Source organism: Gymnoscopelus microlampas (assembly GCF_963454915.1).
Source record: "Gymnoscopelus microlampas genome assembly, chromosome: 1".
Classification (NCBI taxonomy): domain Eukaryota; kingdom Metazoa; phylum Chordata; class Actinopteri; order Myctophiformes; family Myctophidae; genus Gymnoscopelus; species Gymnoscopelus microlampas.
The window spans coordinates 13,330,564-13,345,892 of record NC_139962.1 but is presented as its reverse complement, the minus strand read 5'-3'; the positions used below and the strand labels follow the sequence as shown (position 1 = coordinate 13,345,892).

At 41.9% G+C, this 15,329-nt stretch overlaps 1 protein-coding gene across 1 annotated transcript in view; it reads right to left on the bottom strand.

The window, feature by feature from the left end:
- Positions 1-15,329, bottom strand: part of LOC311049653 (protein kinase C-binding protein NELL1-like) — a 289,822-nt gene that overhangs the window by 44,026 nt on the left and 230,467 nt on the right. Inside the window, exon 15 of the mRNA XM_084063406.1 lies at positions 2,912-3,007. Within this exon, the coding sequence (XP_083919532.1) occupies positions 2,912-3,007 (96 nt within the window). The remainder of the gene's footprint in view (positions 1-2,911; positions 3,008-15,329) is intronic.

Below are 15,329 nucleotides of genomic sequence, written 5' to 3'. Positions count from 1 at the left end.
TCTTTGTGTTTGTGTTTGAGTCCAAACAAAAAATACTGTGAGATCAGGTGGTGCTTAAACTTTGCTATGGGTGGAAGCGGGCGGTCAAAAATCAACTGCGGGCAGAACGAGTAGAAACCAGGAGCAGGCAGTAATGAATCAGAATCAGTAAGTCAGAAGTCCAGCGGGAGTGTGATTGAGAAAACGGTCCAGTGCAGGGCTCTAATATCTTACTTGTGCTTAGTCTGTGCCTGGATGATGTATTTCTGCTTTTAAATCAAACACGGTTGAGATCAGCTATGCTGTGATTGATTTCCTTCTGTGAGGAACAGCGTGCGGCCAATTGCATTTTAGGAAAGAAAAACATAAAACATCAACAGCTGACTTAAAAGTAACGAGTAATGACAATCTTTCTAGAAATGTAGTGGAATCAAAAGTACAATATCTGCCTTTGAAATGTAGAGGAGTTAGTAGTCCTAAGTAAAAATTAAAAAAATACTATGTGACCTTTAAATCTAGTGCCATCCTCAGAACAAATCAACTTAGCCACACTTGTTAGAGTACAGGGTTCTAAGGATGGAAATGGTTCAAACTGCTATGTCTGGTTGGTGTTGTAGGAGGCAGGAAGCATGGCCTACTCTTTGTCCTGTACCTGTCCTGTTGCTTATTAAGTGGAGGAGAATCCCACTCCATGCTCAAGAGGCTGTTTTAACATTTAACATTTAGCATAATTAAACAAGTAGTGGTGGCCTTTGCTATTTGGAAGTCTGTTTCAGAAACCAATTGGAGCACAATGCACTCTTTCAAACCATCCAAGACTAACAATGATTAGGCTTATTCCCACTCCGCTCACATGCTCTCAACTGGTTGCAGCATCATTGAGTTGAAATCCAGCTCATGATCTGTGACATTTGTCATTCTCCTCTCTTCTGTAAATACTCATCATAATATGATAAAAGGTCAATGGTGACTTTGTTAGATGTTATAATAAGGTATTTAGTATACCTTAACCTTGTTAAGGTATAGTATACCTTAACCTTGTTAAGGTATACTAAACCAGGCATGTTTTACACAAATATGTAATATGAATATGTAACAAGAACGTTACAAGAATATTTACATCTCAAGTACTGTACTACATACATGCATGGTGTCTAGTTTGCTAGGAGATCAAAACACGTGCACTAATTATGTTTTATTAAACAACAGTTCCCCAACCCTCACGGTCTGCATGTTACATAATGGTAAAGGTGAAAACTGTGGGTGGCTCATAAAGCAGGCTCATAAGTCTCAAAGTAGCTGATGTATTGGAAATTGTATGAACGATGTTGCCAAAAAATTATAATGTGTATCTCGGGATCCACATGGGAATGGCGTGGCTCTCGGACCTCATGTGGACCAGCCTCTGACATCAGTAATCTATGGTGTATCTGCGTATGATATATGCCTGATCCGAACCCCATTATGAAAAAATAAAAAAAGAAGTTGGGTGGGGGAAAGTACTCAGATAACCTACTGTATACTGACAGCATTATACAGGAGATTTGGTGTGGATCGGTCTGGCAGTTTGCGGGATTAGCTCTGGATAAACACACAGACTGGCCCTCTTATAGACGGCTAGCCACCTACACAGAGCCAGCTCTACGTTTAGCCAACAATCATTCCGTCTCTAAGTGCTCCGCTTCTTTTTACACCTGGACTGCGGTGAGTAACACTAGGGAGGCATCTGGTAATGAAGATGGCCCTCGGGAATATGGAGCGTCGCAGGGCATCCTCTGGGAGAACACGCATTACACGCAGGTTATCACCAACTATTAAGACCCTCCTGCATGGGACTTATTGTGGTCTACAGTAGCCTGTACTGAATGGATAGAGTTACATCTCGTATAATCTCTCAAGAGCAGCGCTACTGAATCTGTCGGGAGCCCCGTTCAGAACGTGTGAGCGTTCGCCTACAAGTGGGCGTGCCTTCAGATCAGGAAGCAGGCCACGCTTTACCCAATCAAATGTAGCGGGCGGGATTTACATCTGTGCGCTCGCTTCCCACTGGAAACAAACCCAAACTCATTTAACAACAGCGTCCTCAGAGCCGACAAAATCACGGAAAGTTAGTAACATTTTAACTTGTTCTTTCATCATAGAAACAAGTGGGCTTATAACCAAAACGATCCATGTTCTTTGGGAGAAATGGCGTTAGTGTTCCGTGGAGAAATATTGTTAGTGGGAATGAAAACATAGGCGCACCACCGGAAGTGGAGGGCTGAGGGCAGACCAAAACCCCGGCTTCCAGTCGGCGTAGGTCTATTTAATCACTCCCACCAGAGTCAAATAAAAAACAGCAGAGGGCGCTGTTTTTCCTTTTTTTTGACGATGGGTTCCCAGGTTGCATCTCACATATATGCATATATGGTACACATACATAAAAACATACTGCAGACACATGCTGTATGAAACCAGTCATGTACATTCATACTGTGCAACATGCCTTCCTTCCTAACTGCCTATTCCAATTATACTGGTACTCTATGGTCTGTGACTCCGTTTGTGCGTGTTCCATGGCTGATCGCCTCTTTACAGCGAGACTAAGAGATATGTGGAGAGGAGAGGAGAGAGGAATAACGGAATTATGGAACGTGAAAGACAGCGAGTGAGAGCTTGATACAGTAAAACAAGAGCGGGAGAAAGAGGTAACAGGACAGTGGCAGAGAGAGAAAGTGGGAGATGGTAGAAGAGAGAGGTAAAGAATATGGAGAGAACCTAAAGCATGACAAGAGTGAGTGTGCAAGAGGGAGGGGATAGTGAGTCTTATGTGGGATGTCATTTTGATGCTTAAAAAAAATGTCATCCAGTCTTAATTGGCAAGTGTGACAGATAACTAGACAGCTAGCTGGGCTGTCCGTGTTGTTGTCATGCGACAGGCTTCACATCTTACCTGTCTCACAATGGCGCCCTGTGAATCCTGAAGGGCACACACACGTGTTCGGTGAAACACAGGTCCCTCCGCTTCTGCACCCCTCCTCACAGAAGGCTATAGAGAGACAGACAGAGAGAGGAGAGAGTGATGAGTGTCATTCATTCTGCTTATCTGGGTGTGTTCTGTGTCAAATCAAAGGCTAGCCAGGCTCTGCAAGGCTGCTGCACTGACTGTGCACAGGGAATTCTGACTAGTCTATATTTAGCATAACTCTGAACGTGTGTGTGTGTGTGTGTGTGTGTGTGTGTGTGTGTGTGTGTGTGTGTGTGTGTGTGTGTGTGTGTGTGTGTGTGTGTGTGTGTGTGCGCGCGCGCAAGTGATAACCCCATAGATGTGGCACGTGTTCCTCACCTTTTTGCCAAACAGAGAACATGACAATGGGTTCTATACAAGTACAGGGTGGGAAGTATCACCCTGGCAAAGAACAATGCAAAGACTAAAGTTCCAGAGGAAGAGTCCTAGTGGGGATAGAGGAGGATGAGAAAGAAATGAATGCTAACTAACTCTAGCCACCAGACAAAGGGTAGAGTTTGTGCAGGCAAGGGGCAGAGAAAGTGAGAAGAGAGAGAGAGAGAGAGAGAGAGAGAGAGAGAGAGAGAAAGGGAGAATAGAGTGTGCTTAAAGAAGAGAGGATTAAACCCAAAAGAGGGCAGACTTAATTGAGCGAGTTCATTAAAGAGAAATTACTTTGAGCATTTCTAAGCTTAATTAGTGACAATTTGAAAGATGGGTCTTAATGGGCTATGGAATCTATTTATAGTCTTATACATATCGCTGTGTGTTTGCGTATGTGCGTGTGTATGCATGTGTATACCCATGATTTGTGTGTGTGTGCGTGTGTGTGCGTGCACGCGCGTGTTAAGCTGTGTGTATCTGCATATGCATAAGCCTGCATCGCATGCATGTGTGTACAGTGTGTGCGTGCTTGCGTGTGTGTGCGTGTGCGTGTGTGAGAGAGAGACTGTAAATTGAGAGCCATGTAATTTGTCCATACAATGATCAAGTGGGTGTTGGAGATTTATTTTTTTTATAAGCAGGGCAAATATACAAACTCAGACATAAGCGCAATAAATAACAGTGGAGAGCTCCACGCCAAAAGCCATTAGAGCTATTAATTTCACTGGTTCCATTCTTTAAGAAGTTCTATCAGGCCCCTCATTAGGAGCTTGATTGCCTCTGTACCAATAAAGCTCACGCTTAAAAATTAATTATACTTGTATTGACTCAATCTATCTCCAGCACTAATTATCATTTCACCATCATCAGCATAACACTCTCTACCGCCTGGCTGTCGAACTAATGGCTTCCACAGATTGGAAGGTGGGGGGCCAGGGAGCCGTTCGAGATGTGATGGGGATTTGGCTCAGCTGTGTGTGTGTGTGTGTGTGTGTGTATGTGTGTGTGTGTGTGTGTGTGTGTGTGTGTGTGTGTGTGTGTGTGTGTGTGTGTGTGTGTGTGTGTGTGTGTGCGTGTGCGTGTGCGTGTGTGTGTGTGTGTGTGTGCGTTTGTGCGTGCGTGTAGAATACGTGTGTATGGGGAGGCAAGACTGACAGGTGAAATGGAACAGGAGTGGGGTGCAACATGAGCTAGTTAGAGGTATTGTGGGGGTGGGTTTGTGGAAAGGTGTATGCAGTGCATGCTTTATACTGTATGCATTATTGACCTGTTCTGCTGCTGATGCATGTTATTTGTTCGTCATGCTCTGATCTTGTCTATACTCTTACTGTCTTGCACTATATTGCACAAAGCTGTGCTAATTGAGTTATTCAGATATGTCAGCACAGCTGTACTGTGAGGACAGGAAATGACATCATACTGCATAATTGTGCTGCCAGACAACTCTCGATTGACCCTTTGTCAAGTCCCGCCCTTATTTCAAACTTGGACTCAGTAAAAAGGAACATCTCTGGTGCAGTATAGCGACTGGGCATGGTCCCCAAGTAGGCCGATGCCCTGTCTAATCTTACAATAAATGCACCGAATCTCTGTACGTACGTATGTATGTACGTCTGTAATCCACGTATCTCGAGAACCGTCCGACCCACCGACTTCAAATACGACACACGCATCGCGGACGACCTGAGGCAGTACAGTGGCCGGCGTCGAGACGGTCGGATAAGCGGTTGTCCAGAACCACCAGAAAAGGCTCTGGCCGTGGCCAAAGTGAGCCAATTGATTGCCATGGCAACCCCAGCCCTAGCTTGATTTGGCAAATTCCCCACACCTGCCGAATTCCCCGCACATGCCATTTGATTAGTTACTCAGTCGACTTTTCACAGTTAGTTTGCACTCTTCAGACATTCTCCACACATTCTTCACAGACGTTTACCACTCACTGCACAAGGACTTTCCACAACTGCCGATCCCCCCAGATGCCCATATACAGGCAGACCCATACAGTATATGCCCATATACTGATAACATCAGGGATCCCCATATACTGTATTTGCACAAAATGGACACAGACAGACAGACGGTTAAAACGGGTGCTATGACAACGGGTATATCGGGTGTTGCATAACAGGGTGCGGCATGCATTCTCTATTTTCATTGTTCCAAGTTTGAACAATTTTAGTTTGAACAATGCAAGGTGAAGGTAGCAATTGCTTCTTTTCTTGTTTCTTTTCTTTTTGGGGGAAAGTGAAGCAGGCAGCATACCTTTTACAGAAATGAAGTTTGGCAAGGTCGTAACTCGTAAGAACAAAATGACAAGATTATGGAGAAAACTAAAAAAACATTCCCTTAATCCTCACAAAGAGTAATAAGTAAAGTAACATTATTACTTTTGAATTGACTAACTAGTAAAGAGGAATACACTTATTTTACGGAAATGGGAGAAAAGTTTTGTTCAGATTTATAAGCTGTAGCCGCTTAGAACAGCCAACAGAGATGGGCGCTTAGGTGGCTAGGGGAATCTAGGGGTTTGAATCCACTGCGGTGTATCCGGCTTGTCTAAGCATCAATAAATATGAACACAATGGGTCTGTGTTCAGGGGAGGGAAGCTGGGTGGAGAGTGCGGTCTTTATTGCTGCACTAGCAACCGCTACGAGCTAGGTAGGTGCCTGTTGGTGTGAGTGGTGTTGATCAGAAGTTTGGTGCAATAACAGTGGCAACACAGAAATGTGTGGCACTGGGGAGGCTTAATTGGCATAACGACTAAATTGGGAGAATAAAGGGGGTAAAAATGATTGGCTACTCTAAAAAAAAGAAAAGGAAAAGAACAGCGCACACTAGGGCATTCACGAATAGTGATTTTTAGTATTCGAATTATTCGACCTATAAGTATTCGAATATTCGATTAATCGATTTGATTATAAAAAATAAAATAATAAAAAAATAAAAAATAAAAAAAATAAAACGTTTTTTTTTTTTTTTTTTTTTTCAATGACATTGATGACTGGACTCAAGGAATGCGAGTTGACGTCACACCAGAGCTCACAGCTGCGTGTCTGCTGCAGAAAAGCCAAAAAAAAAAAAAAAATCTTAAAAAAAAAAAAAAAAAAACTTTTTTTTTTTTTTTTTTTTTTTTTTTATCGAATAATCGAATAGTGGTTTGATAGTCGAATAGTCGGTTTGATAGTCGAATATTCGAATATTCGATTATTCTGTTAATGCCCTAGCGCACACAGAGGTTAGCATCTAACCTCTGAACGTTAGATCATTTTGTAGATTAACCAGCAATGTGATTATTTTGCAAAATAACCAGTGGTGGTTATGTAAACACAAACTGCAACATCATACCAAACCCGTGATCTACACTTATTGGACTGGTAATCCAACTCAAAACTGATACCTAAACACGACTAGTCCCAATGCTTTCTAGGATATTCCTCTAGTGTCAACCGTCTACCTGCTCCAAACTGGTCAAACTGCGCCGTGATTAGGCCGATAAGATGAATTTGGTGCCAATATCCCAGTTATCCCGAGTTTATCACATTGACCGTAGCATAAACATATTACATTTTCTGATTAACGAGGCTAAATCGGCTCCTGGCTGAGAGGACCATTACCCACCATCATCCAAACTCTCACACACACACACACACACACACACACACACACACACACACACACACACACACACACACACACACACACACACACACACACACACACACACACACACACACACACACACACACACACACACAGTCCTCTTGACCTCCAGTTAAACGATCACGCTGCTTAACTGAGCCTGTTGCTGACTCGTGACTTTTAGCGACATGCTTATGCTCACACATTTGCTATTTGACTTTCCATTATGGCCCCTAGATTGCTTTTCCAGTGGACGGTGAGAATGGAATCATTCTATTCCCAGCCATGGTTAACAGCCAGGTTCATGGCTGTTGGGTATTCAAGAATCCTCTCAGAATTAGAAGAAGCAAGAACTTTAGAGACGGGGGCTGGTGGACGTTCCGTTAAAAGTGGATATGAACGAGGGGGTGGGAGGCGATTGACGGTGTAAAAATACCAGGCTGGTAATTAGCATTGAGTAGCAAATCGCTAATGCGCTACAATGTGCTACATTAACCCATTAAGACCTGGAACGCATCTGTGTCACTTTAGATTTCTTTGGCTATTCAAAAATAGCAAATATACAAGCTCATAGCGCGGCACTGAGTGCCGCGCTATGAGCATGTAGATCTGCTATTTTTGAAAAATCTTGAAAAATATTTTTTTAGATTTTTTTCAAAACAATGTTTTTTAGAATCGCCTCAGGTCTTAAAGGGTTAAAAGATTGTTACGCTGTTGGTAACTATCTGTAAATAGAATTACAAATATCATTAACAATCGAAATCACAGTATTGCCAGGACTTTCCTTTTGGTGTGAATGACCAGATAACACAGGACTGTATTCAGGACTACTCAGCACAATGGGACCATGCAGATTGAACATTCAACCGCTATAGACTAAACTAGACGGCGGACTCACTGCTCATGCCATTAATAGAATGTTCACAATGTGTAGGTGAGAAGCAGATAACGTGAGCTGCCAGGACTCAATGTACCAGAGACAGTCATGATAAATGGGATATTAGGTAACAGCAGTGGTAACATACAGCCTTGCCAAGGCAGAGTGCTCATAAAAATACAGAGCACACTCTATTAGCAAGGCACTGCACACAGAAATACAGAAGTGGATAATAAGGTAGGTAGCTATAGTGGAATAATGTGGCTCCTGAACACAGCCATAATCTCTAGTAGAACAAAATATAATGACTTCATTTAACTTGGAGAGTGTAAAAATGGACCTGTACTCAAGTTAAATGAACATGTTTTTTACTGGGTATTGGGTAATAACAGACCTAACTAGAAAAGGCAGTTTAAATTTAAAAGTTTAAATACAATTGCAACATCAATGGAATAAATGTAAAAAAAAAGTTCAAATAGAATCAGCATTTCAGTGGAATAACTTTAAAAGTCCAAAAGGTTTGGTAAAACCATGGTTGTTATGGTCTAATTCTAATAGACAGTTACTAGGGTGGAGGAAAAAAAGTACCGTTAACTTACTTTGATTACTTTCAAGAACTTTTACTCAAATAAGTTACTTTTTACTCACTATAATCACTATAATCACTTCAGTACTTGGTAGCACTTTATAATAACTATACACTATTAAGCATTAGTTAAGCATTAGTAAATACTTCATTCATCATGAATTAATGTTTTGTCAATATCAATACTCATACATTACTAAGCATTAGTTTGAGTACGAATACGTGTTACTAATTTGTGTATTAACACATTCACTAACCATGTCTAACCAAGTGCGTACAAATGTACGCATTTATTCATACTCAAACTCTGATTTATTCATACTCAAACTCTATTCATACTCAAACTCTGATCTAGTCGTTAGTTAAGTATCTAAAGTCCCCAGCTAGCAATAGCGCAATGACTTGCAAATGTCTCTGTATAAGCAGACAGCCAATACAAGAGCTACCGTATGTCCGAACGAATGGCTATAGCGCAAAGAGTACAAGTCAAAAGCAATTTTTCACTGTGAGAGGCCCGAGATATTGAGGTACAACGTGTGCGATTTTGGTGTTGGTCCGGATAAAAACATGGTTTATAGAAAATCGTTTCTATCTCAGAGAGTGTCGAGATACCATTTGAACCAACTGCAATGACGGCTATTTGGGGAATTTCTCCCCCTACTCTATCACTACCGAAACACAAAGCTCACTTGGTGGCCTTACTCTCTTAGCTAGGCGTTTGATTTAGATGAAGTGGAAGTCCTCTGCTCCCCCACCCCATCTTCACTGGATTAGAGATGTACTCCACTTTATTAAATTAGAGAGAATTAGAAGCACCTTGAGAGGCTCGGTATCTCAGTTTGGGAAAACCTGGGGTCCCTTCCTTGCACTGGTAAACAACTTAAAGTTCCATGCTGTTCCAGATTGATTGAGTATAAGCCTGAATTTGAGCCTATCAAGACATGATCCCCGACGCAGCTGGGTTGTTCTAGTATGTCTATTATGGGGATAAAATGTATGTGTGGGTGTATTGTTATGATTCATTATATGTTTTGCTTTGTGGGGTGATCAAGCCATGTTTAGTTTTGCTGTGATGTGTGTTATGTGGAATATTACTATAATTCTTCATTTATTTTTTCTATCTGCGTGTTTGTCTTTGTTTGTTTTTGTTTGAATAACTTGATTAAGGTATGCGGTTTATAATTGTCTCCTCTTTGCTGGAGTAGGATTGTACGATTTCTTACTTTTGATACTGGCATACTAAATCTGCATATTTTCGTATATACTTCTGAATCCTGAAATAAACAAACCCACCTAACCCAAAAAAAAAAATAGTTTCTAAACATATTCTTGCCAAAAAAATAAATCAATTAACATTGATCGCAATGGAGAGCCTAATGGAACTCCTGTCACTCAGAGGTCCGTAGTTCACATTCTGTAGGTCTCTGTGCTTTGGTAATCACATTGTGTGAAAGAAGACTAAGTGTTGCTACAGTACATCTTGGCCAAAAAACGTGTAAGGTGTGTAAGGTGAATATTTTGTTGTTTGGGACACTACCGGAACAATTTTAGATGTGCCTCTCCTCTGGTTGATATCATTAAACACAGTAAATTTCATGAAATTCGTTGGCGTTTTTTGCGTATTACGTCGCCATGGTAACACGAAACGGTAAGAAAAGTAATATCCCACTAGTCCCAGCCTGCACGTTTTGATGTATATATTGCCGGGGTTTTGACAACCATGCGGGCGAATTTATGGGTCAAAAATCTCGGGAAGAATAAATATTATTAAGTATGAAGGATTACAATAGTGTTTTACCATTGCATGGCAGGCACACTTAATTAAGTATGGAGGATTACAATAAGTGTTTTAACATTGCATGGAAGGCACACTTAATTAAGTACGGAGGATTACAATAAGTGTTTTGCCATTGCATGGCAGGCACTCTTAATAAAGCTTTGCAGCGAGCCCACAAATATAAAGCGGGAAGAACATTTAGTGGGCTTGCTCTGCAGCAAGCCCACAATAATGGACGTTGTCTCTCTCTTTCCCTGTTTTTCTCCCTGCTCTCAGTTTCTTTCTATCTGTCCTCTTATCCTTCTTATAACTCTGTATCTCTCTCCCAGCCAGTGTTATCAATCTCTCCCCCCACCCATCTCTCTTAAAGTTCTTTATTTCTCTCTCTCACAACAGTAACCTAGGTAAGGTATATATAGAATCTACCCACAGTTTCCCATACGCTTTGATGTTGTCTTTCCTCCGCGTACGAGAGCACCGCGGGGGACCTCTTAAGTACAGAGAAACGAGGCCCACAGAGCAAAGCTGAGTGGAAACTCCTTTGGCCACGAGGGAGTTAACGTCAGTCCATACAAATCCACCAGTCTATATTATGCATGGACATAATAGACAGCACTCTCCGTTAGCCATTTACCGAACAATTCTGCCTGTTCGCCCCCTCGATAGAGGCGTGATCAACCAGTCGCCGGCGATTAAAGCCATCTCTATTGTCAGCACATGAGGGCGACACAATGTTTCCGCTTGACCAAATGCTGTATGCACTTCTATTATTCAACGGTGCTGCCACGGCGTGGCAAACTCTAGCTCATTGCTCATGCCACGTCTGAGTGATTTTTATCTGTTTTCATCTGCCAGGAGTCATGAAGGAATGAGCTCATCAGAACAGTGAGGGAGGGAGGGGTGGGGATGGGGGGTCCAGATGCCCTTGTCAGGAGGATGTGAGGAGCTTTCTTAACGGAATGCAGTGGATGAGTATGAGAAGATTATTTGCCCACACAGCAAAATGAAATACATTTTCACAAATGAAATGGCCCATATATATATATATATATATACTGTATATATACACATCGTCGCTGTCGGGCAGAAACCTTGTACGTCCAAAAATGTCCAATCTTTTTTTTTAAAACATTTTAAAATAGTGAAAATAGCCAATCTACGAGCTTGTAGATCTGCTATTTTTACTCCTTTTGTGTGACACTCGTATGATGAAGTAGGCAGTAATTTACCCCCAAAACATACATATATATACAACTTATGTTTTTGGGGTAAATTACTGCCTATATAACAAAACAAAAAAAAAAAACAACAAAAAAAAAAAAAAAATATATATATATATATATATATATATATATACTGTACACACACACATACTGTGAATACTGTATATAGAATCAAAACTGTATGACAATGTGCTGTACATCCAGACGCCATGAATTATGTTTTTCTTTTTAGATTATTCCTTTTTGGTATATATTGAAATATACATACATAATATGTATTTTGAAGCCGTGCCAGCTGCTTCTAGAGGAGACAAGTGTGTTTGTGTGTCTGTCTGTACGTCCATATGTACGAGCACGGCATCAACAGCTGCAGCTGATTGCAACACAAAGATGCAACCAATTACACAAATTAAACCCTAACAGGAGAAACAGTGCACACTTAAAGAAATGCACATACACACAGGTCGGCACGCGCGCACACGCACACACGCACACATGCGCACACACACAGGGCCGAACACATTCAGCGCACTCATCAAATAAAGTAGTACCGTCTGAATACCAGCACCCACACATCAAATAGAGTAGAACCGCCTGAATACCAAGCACACACTCATCAAACAGAGTAGGCACCGCTTACTCACACTGGGTGCAATCTTTTGTTTAAGTGTGGGTCTCTCCAAATCGAAGCGCATACAAGACACAGCAGTACTGTAAGAAGCTGACTTTGCTATTGTCTCATATCTGGTGCTATCGGGCTGATACGAGGAAGTTCACTGCTGAGCGGCATACCATATTAGTTGAATTACCTGTGACCTGCAACAGCAGCCAGCAATCTGGCCTGCAGAGATTAGCTACAGTAGATGCAGAGAATACGGACCAATCCTTCTCTTCCTAACTGAGGATGGATCTGCAAGAGCTACAGGGGGGATGAAATAGAGGATGGCAGCTATACTATCGTTTGCACTATCGTTTAACTTTGTTAAACCTAGGTTGTGTCCGATAACAATTATGAACATGACCACAACAGCAATAGTCATTATTTAGCAACAGTAGACAACAAGTGCTGCACTTTACTATTGGCCTATATCATGGGGCCCAGGGCTGATCATCTTTTTAGGCCCTATGCACCAAATAGATAAGATACCCTTTATTCATATGCAGAGCACTGCTAATTGAGGACCATTCTCTCAAACACAACATCCCAAAGCTCTGACAGTGACACAAACTCCGCAGTACATATATAAATGTATACAGAAAAATACCAAAGGCATCAAAAGAATTACAACTAGAAAAAGTGCTCCTCGGAGCACAGGTCTCCGCCAGGTCAGGTAGGCTATTGTGGCCTCCTGGTGGCGCTATAATAGGCCAACGTGAAAAGGGTGCCATTTCTTCTTAGGCCTTGCACGACAATCGGACACTGCATTCATGATTTGAGGCATTTTGTCAAAAACATGTGTTTCGCTAAATTAGACCTGTTGGTGGCGCTATAACAGGCCAATGTTAAAAGGGTGGCATTTGTTCCTCAACATAGTGTGAATGTGCGTGCAAAGTTTGAGCGCAATTGGACGGTGCATTCATGATTTGCAGAATTTTGTTCAAAACAAGCCAATGAATATTGCAAACTTTAGATGTCAATCTTAGACAATCAGTATGGAATATGAAAAATCAAACACATCCGTCGTGATCACATGACTATAGAGATCATGTGTACCGATTTGCGTGAAATTTGGATAAAATTGGAAGGAGTAGTATAAAAAAATGTGTTTTACACAAGTCGGCCTCCTGGTGGCGCTATAAAAGGCAGATGTGAAAAATGCGGGCAAAGGTTTTTCCTTGACCTCTAGGGAGTGTGCATACAAAGTTTTACACAGATCGGTGCAATTATAGGAAAAAACACGAATCGGCCTGTTATAGCGCCACCATGAGGCTGATTTGAAAATTTTCAAATGGTAGTTCTTCCTCGGCCTAATGGGAATGTGCGTGCAAAATGTCACGGAAATTGCATGCTGTGTTCATGATTTGAGGCATTTTGTTCAAAACGGTGCACTCCTGCAAACTTTGGAAGACATTTTTAGCCAATCAGGATGGAATATGAGAAATCTGAATGACCCGTTTCGTTTAATGACTATAGAGATACTGTGTACCGATTTGTGGGATTTTTGGACAAAATCTGTAGGAGTACTGTCAAAAAAAGTGTTTTGCACAAATCGGCCTCCTGGTGGCGCTATAACAGGCCCCTGTGAAAAATTTGGGGCAGAGGTTCTGCTCTGGTATCCAGGGAGTGTGTGTGCACAGTTTGGCTGCGAGCAAGCCAACGGTGCCGGAGATTAGCTGTACACAGACAGATCGAATGACGGACGGACGGACGGACGGACGGACAGGGGGTAAAACATACTCTCTCGCCATGCCTTTCGGCCTGGCGGAGACAATAATTTAGAGCTATATGCCTGATTTTTCAAATGAGGTTTTCAGGTGAGCTCATACAGTATCTCTGCCAGGGATGAGCTCCCGCGCCGTAGCACCACCGTACTTTGAACACTGTCTGTACTGTATGTCCACCAATCAACTACTGGCTGGTGTACCAGAAGTTAACAAAATGAAACGGCAGTGAATTTAAAGCCCACTGCCCCCCATGTCCATGCATGTGCGCCGGCGTTTCCCCTGCCTCCATACAGCCGCCTACAGCACACATTTTCCCTGGGCATGATAGAATTGGTAACCGTCTTCCATGCCGACATCTCGCCACTCCGACTAGTGGCTTCCGCGTGCGGTTAGGGTTAGGGTGAGGGTTAGGTATAGGGTTCGTTAACGTCGGAAAGGCGACATGTCGGAAAGCCGCCATGTAACCGATAGAATTCTATAATATAATGATATAATACAATATTGTCAATCATCTTCATGTCTTGCTTTTGTTTCCTGTGATTGAGATTCAGTATATATATTTTTGCTCCTACTACAATATGTATTGTTTCACGCTATACCTTTATAGAGGACAGGATAGACATAGATTACAATTCATACATGTGTTTCTTAGAATGATAACATACAAAACTAGAAAAAGTGCTCCTCGGAGCACAGGTCTCCGCCAGGTCAGGTAGGCTACTGTGGCCTCCTGGTGGCGCTATAATAGGCCAACGTGAAAAGGGTGCCATTTCTTCTTAGGCCTTGCACGACAATCGGACACTGACTGCATTCATGATTTGAGGCATTTTGTCAAAAACATGTGTTTTGCTGAATTAGACCTGTTGGTGGCGCTATAACAGGCCAATGTTAAAAGGGTGGCATTTGTTCCTCAACATAGTGTGAATGTGCGTGCAAAGTTTGAGCGCAATTGGACGGTGCGTTCATGATTTGCAGAATTTTGTTCAAAACAAGCCAATAATGCAAACTTTAGATGTCAATCTTAGCCAATCAGTATGGAGTATGAAAAATCAAACACATCCGTCGTGATCACATGACTATAGAGATCATGTGTACCGATTTGCGTGAAATTTGGATACAATTGGAAGGAGTAGTATAAAAAAATGTGTTTTACACAAGTCGGCCTCCTGGTGGCGCTATAAAAGGCAGATGTGAAAAATGCAGGGCAAAGGTTTTTCCTTGACCTATAGGGAGTGTGCATACAAAGTTTTACACAGATCGGTGCAATTATAGGTAAAAACACGAATCGGCCTGTTATAGCGCCACCATGAGGCTGATTTAAAAATGTTCAAATGGTAGTTCTTCCTCGGCCTAATGGGAATGTGCTTGCAAAATTTCTCGGAAAGTGCATGCTGTGTTCATGATTTGAGGCATTTTGTTCAAAACGGAGCACTCCTGCAAACTTTGGAAGACATTTTTAGCCAATCAGGATGGAATATGAGAAATCTGAAAG